The sequence below is a fragment of the Vulpes vulpes genome, chromosome 10 (genome assembly GCF_048418805.1).
Source record: "Vulpes vulpes isolate BD-2025 chromosome 10, VulVul3, whole genome shotgun sequence".
Classification (NCBI taxonomy): domain Eukaryota; kingdom Metazoa; phylum Chordata; class Mammalia; order Carnivora; family Canidae; genus Vulpes; species Vulpes vulpes.
Window position 1 is genome coordinate 89504390 of NC_132789.1, and position 21180 is coordinate 89525569.

The 21180-nt window shown below is 36.8% G+C and overlaps 1 protein-coding gene across 1 annotated transcript in view; it reads right to left on the bottom strand.

Annotated features, from left to right (window-relative positions):
- Positions 1–21180, bottom strand: part of DCHS2 (dachsous cadherin-related 2) — a 226811-nt gene that overhangs the window by 62087 nt on the left and 143544 nt on the right. The window contains exons 6-10 of the mRNA XM_072724890.1: positions 18499–18686; positions 17092–17191; positions 13340–13497; positions 11175–12018; positions 8806–9045 (exon numbers count right to left, since the gene is read on the bottom strand). Of these exons, the coding sequence (XP_072580991.1) occupies positions 8806–9045; positions 11175–12018; positions 13340–13497; positions 17092–17191; positions 18499–18686 (1530 nt within the window). The remainder of the gene's footprint in view (positions 1–8805; positions 9046–11174; positions 12019–13339; positions 13498–17091; positions 17192–18498; positions 18687–21180) is intronic.

Below are 21180 nucleotides of genomic sequence, written 5' to 3' on the forward strand. Positions count from 1 at the left end.
ATATGTTATTTTAAGACTTATTTAAAATATTTGATATTTTAATTCCCAATACAAATAGACATGAATAGACGTAGTACTCAGTATGAAGTATGATTTCATACTTCAACAAAAATTCTTTCTTCTTTCTTACTTGTTAAATCCGATTCATCTTTAGAGGCTCAGCTTATGTAGAAGGCAACCATCCTTTCCTAGTGATGTCTTTTTTTTTTTTTAAAGATTGTATTTGAGAGAGGGAGAGTGAACAAACCCAGAGAATGTTTAACATAAACTCAAATCTTTATGTCTTCCCTCCCTCTCATTGTTCTCATCATTCTGTAATGTATTTTACCATCCTACCCAATACGTTACTTTTTTCTTTAAAGTATATTTCTTAAGATTTTATTTATTTATTCATGAAAGACACAGAGAGAGAGGTAGAGACATAGGCAGAGGGAGAAGCAGGCTCCCCACAGGGATCCCGATGTGGGACTCGATCCCAGGACCCCAGGATCACAACCTGATCCAATGACAGATGCTCAACCACTGAGCCACCCAGGTGCCCACTGTCTGATGTGAAAGGAAGGAGCAAAGGGAGAGAGGTGGGAGGGAGAGAGAAAAGAGAAGAGAGAAGGAGAGGGGAGAGGAATTCATTCTACCTCCTGTCCAATTCACTGTCTTTGGATTCTATCCATTTGCAGATAACACCCATGTATCTACACAGAGCTCCAGTCATGTGGTTGTTTTGCTTGCTCATTCATTCATTCATTCATTCGTTCGTGTGTTCATTCATTCACTTGTTCATTCATGTAATGCATATCTACTGAGTGCCAGGCACTGGAAAGATACCCTTGAGTAAGAAGTAATTATTTTGGTCCTCAAAGTTCCCCTTTAGAGGGGGCCAATTAAATCAATGAATTACGGACAGTGTGGTAGGATACTTGAAATCACTAAGGAAGTGGACCAGGGAAGACTCGCCCCAGGTAGACAGTTTGTTCATTGATTACTTCATTAAATAAACATGTATAGAGAGTGATAGCAGGTGCCAAGGTACTATGCCAAGTTCTAAGACTACAACTGCCAGCAAGAAGACAAATTCTCTCCCCTAACAGTGCTGGCAGGATAGCAGTGCACACGGATAAGTAAGCAGGCCATTATGATTCCATATAAGACATCCCTGGGAAGGGCACCTGGGTGGCTCAATCAGTTAAGTGTCTGCCTTCGGCTCAGATCATGATCTCGGGATCCTGGGATTGAGTCCCACGTTGGGCTCCTTGCTCAGTGGGGTATCTGCTTCTCCCTCTCTCTCTGCCCCTTCTCCCCACTGCTCATGTTCACTCTTCCTCTCTCAAATACAATCTTTAAAAAAAAAATAGACATCACTAGGAAAGGATGGTTGCCTTCTACATAAGCGGAGCCTCTAAAGATAAATAGGATTTAACAAGTAAGAAAGAAGAAAGAATTTTTGAATATATTCAAAGTAAAATCCAAACACCTTAGCACAGTCTAGGAAGTCCCATATGATACGGGCTCTGCTTATTTCCCCACCTCTTCTCACATGCTTGCTCGCTATGCTCTCGGTCCGCTGGCTTCCTTTTTCCTCTCTGAATGTACTACATTTCCTTCTGTCTGAGTCTGAGTCATGGTTGTTTCCTCTGCCTGCTTCTCCCTCAGTTCTTTCCATGGCATACTAGTCATGAAGCCATTGTGTGTCAGGTGTGTATGTATTTTGCCCTGCTCTGCCTTGTGATGCTGGGTCCAGGGACCCGCAAGCCACATTTTTCTCTTGCCAATCTCCCCTCTCCCTGGGTCTGCTGCCAGGGGACTCCGAGGGGAGAGTGAGAGTCAGCAGGAAAGGAGGTGGGACTCCTGTTTGCTCACTATCCTTGCTGGCACTGTCGCTGCACCTGCGGCAGCAAGCTCATGGCTCTGAGTCTTTGAGAAGTCCCAGAACCAGGCTCTGCAAGACCTGGCCTCCCATTTTCTCTTTAGGTTCTCTCTCTCCCTCTCTTTTTTTTTTTACAGTCGGATAACCTTGACCTCTTCTGTTCCCCAAGTGTTAGGGGTGCTGCTAGATGTTCCTATGGTGATTTCTCCTGGGTTACTTCCGGATTCCCTTTTTGCTTTACCCAGCCTTCAACACCTGTATTAGAATCTCTGGTGGTCCTGACAGCACCTGACTGCTGGACTACTTGGCAGCAGGAGTGGGTCTCAGGTATGAGGGATTCTGGGTTTGGTTATGCCTTGGCTTTGCATGCAGTGCTGAGTTCTTTGACCAGAGGAAATGGAATACCAGTCTTGTGGTGATATCATAATCAGTGAAATTATCACCTTTGTCGTTGGTGAAGAAATCACAATCGAAGAACCCCAGTTCTCCAGGGGACCAAATGACTCTGGCTGTAGGGGAGTACAAGGGAGTGTGATGGGAGATAGCTAATCTCTGCATGTACTAGGAACTTGCACAAAGAAAACAAACTCAAGCTTTCAACTTGCAGCTCAGTCATAGTTAAAAACTAGAATGCTTCTTTTTTTTTTAAAGATTTTATTTATTTGACACAGAGAGAGACAGAGAGAGAGAGAGGACAAGCATGAGGAGCTGCAGAGGAAGAGGGGAAGCAGACTCCCCACTGACAGGGAGCCCAGAGTGGGGCTTGATCCCAGGGCTCCAGGATCATGATCTGAGCTGAAGGCAGTTGCTTAACCAACTAAGCCACCCAGGTATGTCCAAAACCAGAATGCTTCTATATGAGCCCTAAATCTCCTGAGGATCAGACCCAAACAGAGTGGCAAATACAACAGGTAACTTCCAGCAAAGAGATGTTTATTCACATAAAGACCCATGACTAGAGTCATCCCAACTTTTGCAGGCAGTCATATGCAAATCTGACTCTCTTTTAAAGAATGGCAGGAGTTTTCTAATTTTATTGGAATAAACCTAGGGAATCTGTGTGCAAGTCATTTCTAAGGTTGTGAGACTCAGGAAAATAAAATAGAACTTTGGTTTAGGCTGCAATTTTGGTGTCATGTGCTTAGCAGAGATTCTGAATTGAATGTGTTAGTTCATATGGTTCTTTATTTCGAAATTTTCTTTTTTTTCAAAAAAGATTTCATTTACTTATTCATGAGAGACACAGAGAGAGGCAGAGACACAGGCAGAGGGAGAAGCAGGCTCCCTGTGGGAAGCTCAATGTGGGACTTGATCCCGGGACTCCAGGATCATGCCCTGGGCTGGAGGCAGATGCTCAACCGCTGAGCCACCCAGGTGTCCCATCAAGAGTTTCTTTGATGGACTGATTCAATAATGGCCTATCCTCACTAAGGTGGAGATGCCAGATCTCTTGCATACTGTATAGTAAGCATCCAAAATCTTGAAGAACCAGAAATGTTAGGGCAAGTTTACCACGTATGACATGCCTACCACCTTACCCCTATAACACTTCCCAAAAGTTCAGAGGACTCTCCTTTATAAAGATCCTGGGGAAGACATTGGTTGGAGGGATCCCAACATTCTGTAAAAGCCCTCTGCTGGCTGGCCTCTGGAGGCTGTGAATGATGGTACCACCGGTCTTAAGACCATCTTTTGAGATCAAACACTCTAAACCAACTTGAAAAAATAATCAAAAATGATTTGGTTTTACTCAGCAGAAACGATAGAGGACATCCTTACGTAAACTCTTCCGCTATTGGCCATCATCTATTTGGCAGAGATATTGCTCATCTTGGCATCCAACAGAACATCATATTGATCTACTATGTTGATGACATTATAATTGGATCTAATGTGCAGAAAGTAGCAAGTAACTTAGATGTCTTAATTAGATATATCTATTAGTCCAGCTGTTGGCAAATTACAGCCCACTGGCCAAATCCAGCACATCCCCACTTGGGTAAAGTTTTACTGAAACACACCCATACTCATTTCATTATGTATTATCTACTGATGCTTTCTTGGTACAAAGTCAGAGTTGAGTAACAGAAATTTTGTGGACTGCAAAGCCTAAAATATTTATTATCTTACCCTTTACAGAGAAATATTTGCAGGGCTGGGTCCTGGAGTCAAGGGTGAGAGAGTGACAGCAATTGAGGATAGAGAAGAAAGCTAGAGTCACTTCATAAAGTGCCTGGCTGTTAAGCAAAAGAAAATAAAACTTCATCCTCAAAACCATGAGGAATTAATAAAAATTGCTGACCATGGAAGTGTTATTTTCAGATTACTTTTGAGGAAGATCATTTTTCGTGAATCCCTCAACTGTACAATGCTCACACAACTCAAAGTTCTGAGGCAAAAACAGGATCATGCCTGACTGATTGAATGAAGGAATAAATAAATGAATGAATTCTGAAGAGTGAAGGCAACTTGAAGCAGCTCCAGTTTCTCCGATCACAGAATCAAAAATATTTACTGAGCTCTTACGTCTTAGCTTGCACTGTCTTAGGGACCTAGGATAACAGTGAATAAAACGTGTCCTGAATCCATGAGAAGTTCACAGCGTAAAGGGCAGGCAGATGAGTGAACAAGGAAGCAATTACAATACCCTGTATTAAATGAAGTAAGACTCAATCAAAGTTTTAATAGTGACTATCTCTGTGTGAGTGAAGTTATAAGTGGTTCTTCTTTTTTTCTTTTTCACGCTTACTATTTCATTAACTCTAAGACGCATTTCCCCCCACATTTTAACATTTCTGAAGTTAGATGAATTTTATAATTAATGATGTTTTAGAGTCGGGTAAAACATGAAATAGTGTCATGGCAGCGTTTCTCCCTTTCATTCAAATGCAGGCTGTTGTGCACAGTTGTAATCCAGCACAGGACATTTTCTAGAACATTAGTTCTGGAGTGAATTCAAAATAAACCCAGACAGAGAATACAGTTGGCCCTTGAACAACAGGATTTGAACTGCACGAGTCCACTTACATGCAGATTTTTTTCAATAAATACGGTACAGTACTGTAAATGTCTTTTTCTTCTGATTTTCTAAAAACCATTTTTCTTTTCTCTAGCTTACTCTATTGTAAGAATACAGTATAGAGGGGCACCTGGGTGGCTCAGTTGGTTAAGTGTTTGACTCTTGATTTCAGCTCAGGTCATGATCTTGGGGTGGTATGTCAGGCTCTGGAGCTCATCGCTCATGGGGAGTCTCCTTGAGTTTTTTTTTTTTTTCTCTCTCTCCTTCTTTGTCCTCTCCCTCTCCCACCCCGTATCCAAAAAGAAAAAATACCATATAAAATACATATAACATACAAAATATGTGTTCATTGACCATTGATGTTATCCATAAAGCTTCTGGTCAATTGTAGCTATCAGTGGTTAAATTTGGGGGGATTCAAAAGTTAAACGTGGATTTTTGACTTATGGGAGGGGCAGTCAGCACCCTTAAGCCCCAAATTGTTCAAGGGTCAACTATACATTCTTTTATGGAATGTAGAATAAGATCTCATTATGGAATTTGGCATTTTTGCATGGCAGTGTGCTGTTAAATTATTTTGTATTCACCACTAGTGAGTAAATACAACAGCAGGGGGTGAGTCATCTTCCCTGGTAAGGCTCCCTTTCTCTGGGGACTGGGGGAGGGGCGCACTGGGGGTAAATGTTTTCTCACTAACAATAGAACTCTTGTTGGTGGTACCAAAAGCTGTAGCAGTTTTAATATCTTAGTTAAAACCTGGTAGTTGTTTTTCCCTTTTAATACACGAAAAAACTCATGTTAGAACTAGTGTGAGTCATACATCATAAACATGCAGCGCTCGAAGTCCCGTGGGGTTTGAATGCCAAACAACACTCTAGGCTTACGATGTTAAAAACTGCATTGCAGAGTGCTAGAAAACACATGTTCAGCTTTCTAGTATTAAGTAATACTATCGTATTTTTAAAAATATATACTATAAAGTAAACCATTCATAAATTCCAGTGTGATGCCAGTTATGTTAAAATCTTGACGATGATATTTAATTCTTATGCATAATTCGTTTTCATTTTGGGGGAATGGCTGGACCAGGACAGACACTCAGGCTTTCAGTTTTAACCCAACAAGCAGACATAAAAAACAAAAAATTATAACAAAAGATTAAGGGAAAATATATTCAAAAGCACTTGCTTAACAGATCTGACCTCATTAAAAACACTGAGATTAACAGTAAACCTAAATTGTCTCCACAACATGTGGAGGTACATGAGATTCTTGAAGATGCTGATGTGTATTTCAAACATCCATAAATGCAAAGCCAGCAAAACAATAATTTTGCATCTAAACCCTCCATCAGGCAAACCATAATCTCTAGAATAATGAACTCTTCAACGAACAGTAACACTTCACATTTCACCTGGACAGTAAAAATCAGAATGCATATTTACAGTAATCATTTTTAGTTGATATATGCAAAAATTTGAGAGAAATGCTTTTCACTCTCTTCAGACATTAAAAGGAGGGATTCCCTGGTAGTGTCCATTACCAAAAATAAAATTAATAAGATAAAGTAACATCAAAGACAAGAAGCATTTTACATATTTTAATAATTGCTGATGAGTAACTATTGCACTGATCCACATCAGTGGCAGGTTCAGCATAGGTCTGTGAACCTTGTGAAATAGTTTCTGTGCTGCCCAGAGCCCTATAGTGCTCAATTTACACCAGAGTACTCTAAGAGAACTTTATTGAACTACTGTGAAACACAGAGCTGATGTATATTTTCCATTGTTTCTATCACCCTAAAAACCATACAGCCAGAAATGTGCTAAATGAATTCTGTAAGTACAAGCTGGGAGGGGCAATTGTTACCACTCTCCAGTCAAGTGTCTTTGAGCATAGTAAGAAAAATTTTATGATCATACTGCCCCATTCTGGTCAAAAGAGAAAATTAGGTTAGTCTTTGAAAAGAAAATTTTTGTAGCATCATATACAAATTTATGAAAAATGCATTTCATGAGAAGATGATGTTTTCCACAAGGGCAAAGCATCTAAAATGGTATATAATTTAAAAGCTCAAGGATATCTATCTATTACCCTTTAGACGAACAATTTAGGAAGAAAATGCTACTGTTAATGCTATTCTTTCCATGGACACCTCTATTACAATTCTTGTAATAAAAATTATACTGATTACATAATGCCACTTGCTATATATGAATGTGAATTTAAAAAGATTGGCTTATTCATGGATTAGAGGAATTAATATTGTTAATATGTTTGTACTATCCAAAGCAATCCACAGACTCAATGCAACCCCTAACAAAACTCCAGTGGCATATTTCATAGAACTAGAACAAATAGTTCTAAAATTTGTATGAAATCACAAAAGCTCCCAAAAGCTAAAGCAATCTTGAGAAAGAACAAAGCTGGAGGTGTCATGCCCCCTTATTTCAAACTATACTAAAGTTATAATAATCAAAACAGTATGGTACTAGGATAAAAACAGACACACAGATCAATGGAACAGAATTGAATGCCCAGAAATAAACCCACACATATATGGACAACTGTACACCTGAAACTCATACAACAAAAAGAATATATATATACATGAGGTACAAAGGCTGGTTTATTAAACTATTTCTATTAAATCAGATGGGGAAAACTGGCATATGCTTTCAATGACAAATATTTCACCATAATTTTCAGAACTATTTTGTTTAAAATATAGGACACCTGGGTGGCTCAGTTGGTTAAGCATCTGCCTTTGGCTCAGGTTATGATCACAGAGTTCCAGGATCAAGTCCCGCATTAAATTCCCTCAGTGGAACAGGGAGTCTGCTTCTCCCTCTGTCCCTCACCCTGCTCATGCTCTCTCTCACACTCTTCCTGTATCTCTCAAATAAATAAAAAAAAGGTCTTTACAATTTTTTTAATTAAAATATAAACAATATTATTAAAGTTATTGAACCTTAAATACCAAAAAAGTCACAGTGATATTGAAAAGCAACTCTAAGACATTTACAAATTCCTAGCTATAGTAGCTATTCACTTCAAAGTTATTTGTCTGGACATAGTGGCTGATATTAATAAGAATAATAATAGTAATGACAGAAGTTGACCTTTATTGACTACTTATTGTGCCAGTCACTGATCTTAGCTCTTTACATGTAATAACTCATTTCTACTCATAACAGAACTAAAATTTAGGCCCTATCATTATCCCCATTTTCCAGAAAAGCTAACAGAGCAACAGAGAGAATTAGCTACTTATTCAAAGTTATACAGCTGAAGTAAAGGGTAGCTCTAGGATTCAAATCCAGGCAATCTGATGCTGGCATCCTCTCTCTCATTCTGCTATATATACAGAGGGGAAATACAGATCCATTTACCTTTTTGTACGTAATGTATCTAATCACTATACTCTGAATAATATGTGATATTTTGTCTATCTATTACCCCTTAGATTATTATAGATGCAGTTTATTATCAAGATCAAAAAAATTATATGTTAGTTATATATCACTCTACCATAAATAATAATGTAAATAAATAGATACAAATGCCATATAAAAAGCACACATAACTGAAGGGTGCCTGGGTGGCTCAGTCAGTTGGCTGAGGCATTGGGCTCATGCTCCGTGGGGGAGTCTGCCTGAGATTCTTTCTCCCTCTCTGTCTGCCTCTCCCCCCTCATTGCATACTAAATAATAATAATAATTCATAACAAATAATCTTTTTTTTAAAAAAAAGCACACATATCTTTACATGGGAATGGTCTTTATGTGTATGGTAATCAAAGAGGTATTAGAAGTTTGAGATACCTAGAAATTGTCTTCATTTTCCCAGGCCATAACTAGTTCAAAGTATGTGAATTTTTGTTTTTAGTATTAATCACCAAGTTTCTATGTTTTTAAATTACCTGAATCTTTGTCCATAGCTTCAACCGTTGTGACAAACTGCCCTGGATTTTGGTTCTCTTTAACTGAAGCTTCATACAGGTTCTGCTGAAACACTGGTGCCTCATCATTTATATCAAGAACAGTAATTGTCAGAGTTTGAGATGAAGATAGTGCCGGTATGCCATCATCCAGGGCTAGGAGGGTCAGAATGTGCTGAGCTTTTACTTCATAGTCCAAAGGACAAGTGGTTGTTAGTAAACCTGATTTGAAAGAAGAGAAAAGCAATATAAAACATTTTCTAGAGAAGTTGTGCTTACTCTACCTTTGTCTAACACAACTAATTTGCTAAAGATTCAGAAACTTTCTTCATTAAAGAATAAATCTTATTAAACCAATGTTAAGTTTCTATATTATCAAGAATAAAAAGATGACTTTTTAGTCAAAAGAGTCATTCTGGTTTAAATTGTAAAGATGAATGAGAATTCAGAAATAATCTATCATGTATCTACGGAGATGATTACATCAAAATTATTTTTCTACTTTCATTAAAAAAAAATCTAGATGAGGGGTGCCTGTCTGGCTCCATCAGTAGAGCATGTGACTCTTGATCTCAGGGTAGTGAGCTCAAGCCCCACACTGGGCACGGAGGCTGCTTAAAAAAACAAACAAACAAATCTAGGTTGAAACAGTAAACTCCTCCATGTCAAATGACACTTCATGTTTAAAAGTGACTAAGCTACAAAAAGGTGAGTATGTCTACATTCCTTAGGATAAAGAGGTATAGTCTCTTTATACTATCTCAGTTAACTATCTTGTTTTACTAACAAAAAAATACAAAGACTCTTTAACTCAGGAAATAAACTTCACAGATAAAACGTGTCTCCATCCTACTGCCATTTAAGCAAATAACTCATCTAAGCAAAGTGTTAGAAAGTCTGGCACACGTACAGCTGTCCCATGATTCCAATAATCCCATTTTTTTTTCTTTGAGGATTGCTGTTTGCTTCTTTAACACATGCTCATCCTATGAGCATTCATAGGATTGCCTTCAAATAATTAAAGAAGCTTACCAATTCAGATTTTATAATATAGGTTTTCAATAATTTCTTATTTCAGAGCCAAAGCCATTGCAAAACTCACTGTATCTTCTTCATAAGAAATGTGAGCTTTGCAAAGAAAAATAGCTCGTCTCCTCTGAATGCATTCAGCAATGATCATTTATGTCTTTGAAAAATACCTCAAACTGAAAGAGCTAGTACAATTGCTCAAGAGTCATAATACCTATATTACTGAAGCACGACTTTAATTTTATCCATCCTCTTTAACAATCTGAAATAGACTCTCCTTAGCCATGTTGGAAAACAGTTTAAGTATCATTGAAACAGGTCCATGGAGACCCCAGCTCTAACAGAACTCAGCAACCGGGTCTGGACTATCTCTCTGTCAGTTAGATTTTTAGCTGGTGGTCATGCATGCCTCAGAATGGAACCATATGTACAGGATTTAATAAATATTTTGATGAAATTTTCCAACAGTATATAGCTAACCTATCATCATGACTTCCAAATCCTACACATTCAGTCCCATTCCAAATAACGTTCTTAACTAACAGTTGGGCCAAATGGTATGCATCTGAGATGTTTTTTTTCTAAGTCTCTCTAGTTTTGAGAGAATGAGATGGTAGTCCATCTCTTCCATATCTCCTAAAAATCAGGTTGAGGGATGTTCATTTCCAATTTCACAAGAATGATATTTTATACATGTAGCTTTCCATCAAACTGCATCAGAACTTTTAGTAGATGTTATCTGGCAACATGGTGACAGCAAGACAAGCGAAGTGACATTTCTACAGTGTGGACAGTGAATAAATGCCTCTGCAAAAAATAAAATGTTATGGCTGATGTGAGAAGTAAAGGTCTTAATGCCCAAATCAACCCAACCATTTAGAGATACAGTATTTCCAACTATTTACAAATGTATATTCGTACGATCTTAAAGATAAGTTTCCATTCTAAAGTCTTTGAATAATGCTGATGGTTAGTCACATTCTGCCTTGACTCATTTTGGTCCCATCTCCTACCCTGAGAGGACCACAGTGCAAAGTAGCAAACAAGTTTACTACAAGCAACAAACAAGTAGCAAACAAGTTTACTCACCCCATGAAATATGAGCTAGCCACAAAGCATCATCAATATTAGCAAGCAGGCCGATTACAGGTGGCTGTTTGAGTACAACCTCTGTGCCTTTCCTATACATAAGTTAACCAGTAAATCAAGTCAAGTTTCTTTAAAGCTTACACATCTTGAGAACTGCCATTTTAACAGAGGAAAATGAAGAGGACAAATGTGAGCAAGCGATCAGAACTTTAACTGATAATGGCAGACAGTACCTGATGACTCATCTAGCATAAAGGCCATGTTTTCATTTCCTGAGAGGATACTGTATGTTATTCTTCCATTCCTTCCTTCATCTGGATCTTGAGCTGTGATGTGGTGCACCAAAGAGCCTACCGTGGCATTCTCTTTGACGTGGGCAATGGGGAAAGACATAAAAGTGGGGCTGTGGTCATTGACATCCAAAATCATGACCTTTGCCATCAGTGATCTCAATCGCCGGTCTGTCACATTCACAGCCTGATCCGATGCAGTTATTGTCAGGATGACAGTTGGAACTCTCTCCCTGTCAAGGGGGGATGCAGTGACTAATGTGCCAAATGAGGGGTGAATGAGAAATGGACTCACTCCAGGGTGGTGGGATTCAATGAAGTACTGAATTCTACTGTTCAAAAAACTGCCATCCCCATCTTTGGCATTGAAGACATGCACCAGGGTCCCTACAGGGACATTCTCTTCTACGCTTATCACAATGAGCTCTTCTTGGAAAGATGGGGAATGGTCATTCTGATCCTCCACATCAATACTAAGGAAGACTGTGCTATTCAGGGGAGGGGTTTTGCTATGGTCTTTGGTAACCACCCTGAAAAGGTAATGAGATGTCATTTCATAATCAAGTTCCTTAGAAAGGAACAAGTCCCCTGTTGAGCTGTCAATTTCAAAGTGGCCATCCTTGTCATCTGCAGCAATACTAAAATGTAACTTTCTGTTCTGATGTTGTTGAAGGTGATCAGGTGACTTTATCAAACTCATTATTTTTGCAGGCTTCAAGTTTTCGGGTAAGACTAAGTGTCTAATATTCTGAGAAATGATAGCTCTCCCTTTAGATAATGGTATCACCTGAAATAAGAGTGGAAAGGAGCTGTTAATTTAGGGTCCTTTTAAACAATTGAATCAATAGATGCGATGATACTATTTTGGAAGCTAGTTCCTTCCATTTGTATAATATGTGTACGTTAATTGGTGAGAAAATGTCTTTTTCAATGATAGAATCACATTATGTCTCTGAAGATTGAAAACTGCATAACATCTAGGAGATAAGAAAGTACAAAATTTTCCACTTCCCTGTTTGTTCTAATGTGTGAAATAAGGTTTGGTGAGACCATACTATAGTTAAGTTGAATTGTAGCTTTGTGATTCTCCAATGAGAATGTGGGATAAATGGTTCTCCAAATTACTCTAAATCCTAGAGACCAATATATCCATAATGACAACATCTGTGCACATTTATGTATCATGTGTCTTTGTTTATCTGAAACCAGAGCCTTGGAAATATTACGATACAGAATTTTCTCCTAACCCACATATCCTCAATCAATAAAGAATATAATTTGGAAATAAAACTCTTAGAGATATATATATTCTTGATTATTATACATATCTTCATTAATATTACTGGTCATTATGTGCATGAGTAAAGAAATCTAGCTATGCACAGTCATCTCATTTTTCACTGGTTAGTGTGAATTTTTCCTACAGTGAAGACTTCCCACAAGTTGTTTGCTCATTATGATTAAAGCAAAGCCTTAAAATATGGTTCTCAAGTGACTTTTCTAAATTTAAAAATAATTACAAACAACTATGTGATTTATTATGGACGACTTGTTTATATACAAGTTGCTCCTGCAAACTTACCAGGTCCTTGCATTAGGAACAAGTAAAAGACAAGACACCTTTTTGTTCTTTATAAGCAAAGCAACATAAATGCCTAGGTAGTGATAAAGGTGAATACCTTGTCAGGAACTGTACAGTTAAAATGAAAAGTTATTGGGGTCTAATCATTTTTCAAATGATGATAAAAAGACACAAAATCTGCAATGCTCTCTACGAATAGCATTAAGATGTTTAAGGTACCTTCACAGTACACATTTGTATAAAAATAAAACAAAAAGTGGGATCCCTGGGTGACGCAGCGGTTTGGCGCCTGCCTTTGGCCCAGGGCGCGATCCTGGAGACCCGGGATCGAATCCCACATCGGGCTCCCAGTGCATGGAGCCTGCTTCTCCCTCTGCCTGTGTCTCTGCCTCTCTCTCTCTCTATCATAAATAAATAAATAAATAAATAAATAAATAAATAAATAAATAAATAAATTTTAAAAATAAATAAAACAAAAAGCTTCTGAACATTTTTTTCACACTTTATGGTGACAATGGAACATTACCTGGATATTAATGACTGCCTGGCCTTGAAGAGGAGGCACTCCCTGGTCACTGGCAATTACAGTCATCCTGTAGGAAGGTCTATAATCATATGAAAGGATTGTGGTAGTTCTTATTTCACCACTGTTGGCATCAATCTTGAAGTGATCAGAACTGTCTTCTATACACATACACACACAAATGAAGAAATTGATGTTAACCGACAATGCAGAAAACAGAGAATCTGCATATACCTGTGATAATTTGGAAGATTTGCTTCTTTTAAGCTCTGTGAGTGTATGAACATAAAATAATATTAAACAGAGAGACAGGAAACATGACAAATTTTAAATGTTTTATTATGGAAAAACTCCAACATATATAAAAGTAGATGGAATGACATAGTGAACTCTTATGTGCCTGTCACCTCACTTCGATAATTATCAACTCATGACCAATCCTTCTTCCCCACTCATTCCTCTTTACCATTCTCTTTTGAAGCAAATCCCAGATATCCTATCATTGGAATGGTTCATTGTGGAAAATCAGGATAAATACTTGATGTTAAGCTTTTATTTAATAGTGTTCAAAATAGTGGATTGGTTCACTAACATCCTCCTGCACTATGATCATTAAAAGTTTGTTTAGTTTCTGTTTTAAGAATCATAAGCACGAATTTAAACACATTAGCAGTGTTGAACACTAAATCTGAGACTATGTACTATATGTTGGTTAATTGAATTTAAATTAAAAAATAAAATAAACACATTAGCAGAGTTTCAATCTATTGCCATTATTATTCTTATCAATGTTCAAATTGTCCCATCTTTGAACATTGGAATTCTCTTGAAGTTAATTCCCAAACTTTTCCTATATGATCCTAGTAGTCTTTAGTAGCCTCCTTATATCTGGTGTGACAAAATGGTACAGACGCATCTTGTAAATTTCTTGTCCAAGACCTGGAGTCAGCCATTTTCTTCAAGGACTCCTGGTTCCTTTTGATGGAACACGTTGTTAGGAGGCCATACTCTGAACATGAGGGGGTGCTTATTGCTTCTGGGCCAATCATAGTTTCTAGGCCTTTTTCAGTGGACAGAGAATACACACATGCACACACTAAAATATATCATAAATTCATACTGGTACTTCTAATCAAATTGATTATACAGGGTTTTATGCTGTTGTTGTTAAATAACAGGCTTATATTCTTTAATAAAATCTAAACACTTCAAACAACCCCCAAAAAACTCAAGACGAAGCCTCAGCTAGTGTCTCTCTTTCATCACTTCGTTCCAGTTTGATGAATCATTATCACAGAATAGATAATTTACCAGTTATAAGAAATATAAAGACAAATAAGAAAGAACTCCTGCCCTTAAGAAAGTTAGAGGGTAGAGCAGGAAATTATGTAACATCTCTTAGTTGTGATTTATATGCTTTGATCCATTTATTCATTTTGACATCAATACCGAATGAAATTTTGATAAATGTTATATCTGTATTTGTTTACATTATTTTATTTAATTTCTTTTCTTTCTTTTTTTTTCTTTTTAGAGAAAGAGAGCACACGAGCTGGGGGGAGGGTCAGAGAAAGGATATAGAGAATCCAAAACAGACTCCATGCTAAGCGTGGAGTCTGACATAGGGCTTGATCTCCCAACCCTGGGATCATGACCTGAGCCAAAATCAAGAGTTGGACACTTAACTGACTAAGCCACCAGCCACTCTGTATTATATTTATTTTTAACTCATTATTTTTTTCTTACATTTTATAGTTGGCTCTATTTAGCAACTGGATGAAGTAAAAGCAATGGTATAAATAATATATACCATCATATTTTTTATATTGCTACACCCCAAGTATCATTTAAAAGCTAATTTTAAAAAATTTCAAACATTTGAAAATATATGATGAACCATGAAAACATTTCCAAATTAGTGAATTCCCCAAATTCTTCAAAAATTTTAAATAAATAACATAGTATCACTACCTCAGATGATCTGGGTATACCCCCAAGTCTCATTCCCCTCCTTCCCTGTATCTAGCCTCTTTTCTAAAGTGGTGGTTTATTTTTCTAGTCCATATATTCATGAATAACATATAACTTGGTTTTGTTTCTTTCTAAATAATGGTATTATAGCAGGATTATATTTTAATATACTAATTTCTGTGTGTGTGTGTGTGTGTGTGTGTGTGTGCAACAGGTTCATTACCATTGAATATGTTGCCTTTAGGATCTTGAACTTTCCCAAGCATGAACGTAATATGCTTTTCACATTTTTCGTTTAAAATCCTTTGTTAATATTTTATAATTTTCTACATAGAGGTCTTGAATGTCTATTATTGAAATTTTCCTCTGTATGCTCCTTTTAGGATGTTCCTGTTTTGGGGGGCTTTAAAACATATAATGTGAGGGGCTCCCTTTAAGAAAAATGGGACAATATTACAAATATAAATTGTCCACTCACCCTTACTGTCATCCAGAGTAGCTCTTCAAGTAAAGGGACCTGAAACTTAAACTTTATTACTTCATAGCAAATCTGCCCCAATACCCTGTAATGGTAAGCAAGAGCTTTGAAAATATGCTTAGTTTGTAAAATGCTAGCAATTTTTTTGGGGGGTGCCTGGTGGCTTAGTTGGTTGAGTAATGGACTCTTGGTTTCAGCTCAGTTCATGATCTCAGGGTCGGCAGAGTATCTGCTTGGGAATCTCTCTCCCTGCCCCTCCCCCTCTTCTCTCTTTCTCTCTAAAATACATAAATCTTTGGGGCACCTAGGTGGCTTAGTGGTTGAGCATCTGCCTTTGGCTTATGATCCCCGTGTCCTGGGATCAAGTTCTGCATAAGGCTCCTCACAGGGAGGCTGCTTCTCCCCCTGCATATGTATCTCTCTCTCTCTCTCTCTCTCTCTCTCTCTGTGTGTCTCTCGTGAATAAATAATAAAATCTTTAAGAAAAAAGTAAAAAAAAATACTTTGAAAATATAAATAAAATGATAGTGATATTTTTTAAAGATTTTATTTATTTATTTATTGAGATAAAGAGATAACATTGGGAGCAAGAGATAGCATTATGTCACATTTTGTGACAAACGTGACAAAGCAACAAAAATCTTTAAAAATATTTTATTTTATTTTATTTTATTTTATTTTATTTTATTTTATTTTATTTTATTTTATTTTTTTATGAAAAAATATTTTAAAATGCAATGCCAACTAAAGGTAATCATCAGAATAAATCTGAGATCTGTGCATTCTAAAAGAAAAACATAAACATGAGACTTTTTCAATGAAGCTCCAACATACACTCATATATAGGTACTGTGACGTTTTCTAAGTATGATTTACTTTGACCTTAAGGATATTTAGTCTTCATAGAGATTCATGGATATTTAGCATTCACAATCATATTTCTTTATACTTAATATCAATTTTAATTCACTACTACTTTAATTTTAATAAAAGTATATTTGTATTTCATATTATTGAAAATGATCCATTTAAGATGGATGTTTGGTTGGTTTCTATTTAAGACAGAAAAACTACTATAATTTTATATTAAACTTTTAAGTTATTTAAAAGTGAAGGTGATTCTGAATAATCACAAATGCATTTTTTTCAATGAAAAGGTGATTCTGAATAATCACAAATGCATTTATTTTTGGTACCTGGTATTGTTTGCAACATTAACCATTTTCCCAGGAGAGGGTAGATAGTTGTAAGACAAAGAGGAAATTCTAAAAGGAAATCCTAATCCTTTATGAGGGGTGACTTTTACCTGAAGATACTGAATATACAACTTCTGCATTGTTTCCTTCGTCAAAATCCTTTGCAAACACAGTTGTAACCAACATATTTACTGGTTGGCCTTCCAGAACCTATCATTAAAACAAATGGTTTATAAATTAGTGAATTTTTAGAAAGAAATATGAACCTTTAAGTGAAAGAACATGTTGCTACTAAGCTTCTTAAAAACTATGTTAAAATCCACCCACAACTCAAATATCTACCATATAAAAGCTTTATATGTGCAAATCCATGAAAAGAAACAACACTACAAATTTGAATAAATTTGTTCAAATTCAGTTTGGGCAAGTTATCTGCAGCATTTGAATTAATTTTGAGAAAAAAATCAAATTGACTAAATAATCTTAGATTTTGTATATATTTTAAGATTTCTAGCATCTTCTCATTTTTTAAAAGGTCCAAAATATGCTAAAGACAAATGTAAACCTTTTATTTCAGGAGACCCATCCCTTCAGGTAACATAACTCATTAGTTAACAGGAACTTTCATGGAATACTGAAATTTACACATATGGAACTGAAATCCATGTGTAGAGTCCTGCTACCATGTGCTCTTTTAATGATATAATTAAAATCAAAATGCTACTCAAATCAAAATGATTTGCTTTGATAGAATTTTCTTTAAATACAGCTTTGGAAGATGACTTTAAAGTTATTAACTGTCTCAGAGCCTTTTTTGAGTTATTCAATATACATATCTGAATACAATTTGAATGTCCAATTCAGTTGTTTTGGAGCAACAGCTTCCAAACCTTTTATTCAAATAACCTATTAATTAAACAAGTATAAATACCTCCAAGATCTATTTATTATGTACATGAACATTCTAATTCATTATGTATACGATAAGACATAGAAAATATGGAAACGAAAAAGATGAAATAATATAAATGTAATTAGAAATTTCCACATGTGCTACCAAAGATTGAATTTTATAATCTCTGGTTGTATGTCTTTCTACTTTAGAGGTAAAGATTGCTCCCCTATATTTAACTTAGCGATGTGTACCAGTTGCCCATAAGGAGATCTTCATAAAGATATGCATGCAAATGACTGGAAAAACAATCCATTATCTGAGCATTACTGGTAATGAGGCACCATTATGTTTGCAAACAACAGGCAAAACTACATTATCATAAAACTAGATGTGTGATCCCAAATAACACATATGACCATTTTATTTTTTCTTAATTTGTGGAGCTTTGTGCGTTTTTGATTTTGTTTTTGACTCGTGCACAATTTCTAGATCTTCTGGAAATGTATGCATTGCCACACCAACACTGATTTGCTAAATTCACACTTTTTACCACAAGATGGTGCTCAAAACAAACGACTAAGAATATTACAAAATCATTGCAAGGCTACTTCACTCCACAAACCTTGATGTGTAATTCCTTCCCAGGGAGACACTGTGGGAAATACGGTCTGTTATCATTGATGTCAGTAACTGAGACATAAACCACCATGGTGGCATTTCGTGGTGGGGAGCCATGATCAGTCACTAGGACAGTCACCTGATGGTGTACCTGATGCTCGTGATCCAATGCCACCCAACTGATAAATTCACCTAAGGAATACAGAGTAGAACAAAAGAGGCCATCACTATGTACTAAAATTACCACACCCAAGCTAATTCACAGGAAGGAAAACCAGATACAAAATTCAGAGTAAATGCACAGTTCTAAGATGATGTAAATTAGTAGTTTGGCTCGACTGTTAATTTTCTGAAGTTTCTCCTGAAAATGCCACTTTAAATTTGTCAAACTGTCTACCATCCGCTATTTAAACTAAAAAAATGAAGTCATAAAAATAAATGATAAAATATTCTGTGGGAATTTAGTAGTAATTTAGGAGATTTAAAATTATGATATATCCTTCTTCATACTCCTATACAGAATAATGAAAAGCATCCCAGCTCTGACATTACAAGTTCTGGGTTTGGACCCCAGTTTCTCCACCTCAGACATGGAAGGATTTCTCCCTAACCTACCTCTGAGGGCTACCAGAAACAAATACAATCTTAAATTTAAAAATATTTTGTAAGCTATAAATTATTACAAACGTGACAGTTGTTATCATTACTTTAAAATCATGCCAAAATACCTTCCTGAAAATCAAATACATTCTGTAGGCAATGTATTTTTATTTGTAAATAGTTGTTTTACATTATTATGTCACAAAACATATGTGAAGCAATGGATAGTGACTTCCCAAATGACTTCCCAAATGACTCAATGCTTTGCAAGCCTTATTGTCCATGTTCTTTCTCAGAACTGCTTTCTAGCAACCTTCCTCATGGTTCAGCCAGAGACTCAGGTATAAAATCATAGCTGCCTCTACCTGTTGCAAAGGACCATTGGAAGCCACATAGTCTCACCTGACAGCCTAGCTGTAGAGTTCCACTGGTCATGGTTTCCCTCACCATTTATGGTAATTGGTAATATTGGTAATATTATGGTAAATATCTATTAGTGAGAAAGTCAATATGAAGGAACTTCTAGCTAACATTACCATTTCTAAGATTGGCTTTACCCCCTTCATCCAAATGAAAGGACAGTAAAAACAAAGAATGAAATCAAGAACAGAAAGGAATATTCACATTGGGTAAGTTGCTGAATTGCTGAGCTTAAATGCAGTGTTTACTATATACATCTAGTATATAAGTTACATTTATATAGTGTTTGCAAGAAGTGTGATTTTTAACAAAAGTCATATACCCAACAACTGCATTTTAAAAGTGCCAAACTAATTCTCCTCTGAAAACACTAAATCCTGAATGGCAAGCAGCTTTTTATCCAATGAGCCAACTCTGATTGACAAGTAGCAGTTTGGAGGTCAGTGGTGTAAAAGACTTTGAAGGTCAGTCTGGAACTGGGCATGGGGACGCCAACACAGGCCTCCATGGGAGCTAGTCCCAGAGCACCCTCTGAGCTAGGCTCAGAGCACCAGGATGTGGAGATGTGGAAGACCGGCACACCTGCCATACTCAGAAGGGGGCCTCTGACCCCTGTATTGGCACACTGTACCCAGCCCTCGTGAACTGGAATCATTTGCAAGAAGGTAGTCTTGTAATCCCCTTCATAGGCTTTAACTCTTTCCTTCTCAGAGCAGGAATTATCTCCTCTATTCATGGTAAGGAAACTGAGCTCTGAGGTTAAGCTACTTGCTTGAAGCAATTCTAGGAAAGGACACCTGGTCTTCTGAATCTGGACACTGGGCTAATTGTGGGATAGAGAAAACCATGGGGAAACCGACTGTATACTTTATTTTTAAAAAAATCAAGTGAAATAGAAGACCTTGGAAAACTACCTAGCATGTGGAAGTCAAGAGCCAGCAGATCATCCTGTACTGCTGTGCAGTTTGTGCCCTGCAGAGGGCGTCCCAGCTTGGGCGTGAATGGGAACTGAAATCCACTTAGCAGCCTTCTGGGCAAGTCATGTGCCCTGGTGTAAAGCTCCATCTGCTGGATGAAGGAGCACCTGTTCCTAATTCACACAACAGGCACTTGAAGGGAGTAAAGGCTTGAAGTTCATCAGAACTGAATTCAAATCCTGTCCCACCACAGGGCAGAGGGTACCAATGACAACATAAATGGTGCCTCCCGGAGTTGTACAAGTGTTGGCCTCCTCTTCCTTCTAGCTTCATAATCTAGGGCATGTTTTTTGAGCTGCATCTCAGTTTCTACAGGCTGTATGGTTGGCATATGAACGTATTTTATTTGTAGGTGGTTGCAGAGTGAAATAAAATCTTTGTAAATTTCTGCAATATAAATTTTAAAATATAATAGCGTTTTAATATTTAGCTTCATAATGAAGACTTGAAAAAATGCTCAGTGGAAATATTTGCCTCTTTCATCATGGTTCCCTTATCAGAATGAGAATAGAGAAATGCATCAACAGAGTGATTTTGCAATCTTACCTAATTGGATTTTTTCTAGCTTTAGATCAATAACATTTATAGTTTATGAAATATTATTTGGCATATTTTTTTAAAAATCTACAAGTGAAATAGAATGGTTGGGGGATAATTAGACTTTGCATAGGGACTTATTTGGTCCAATC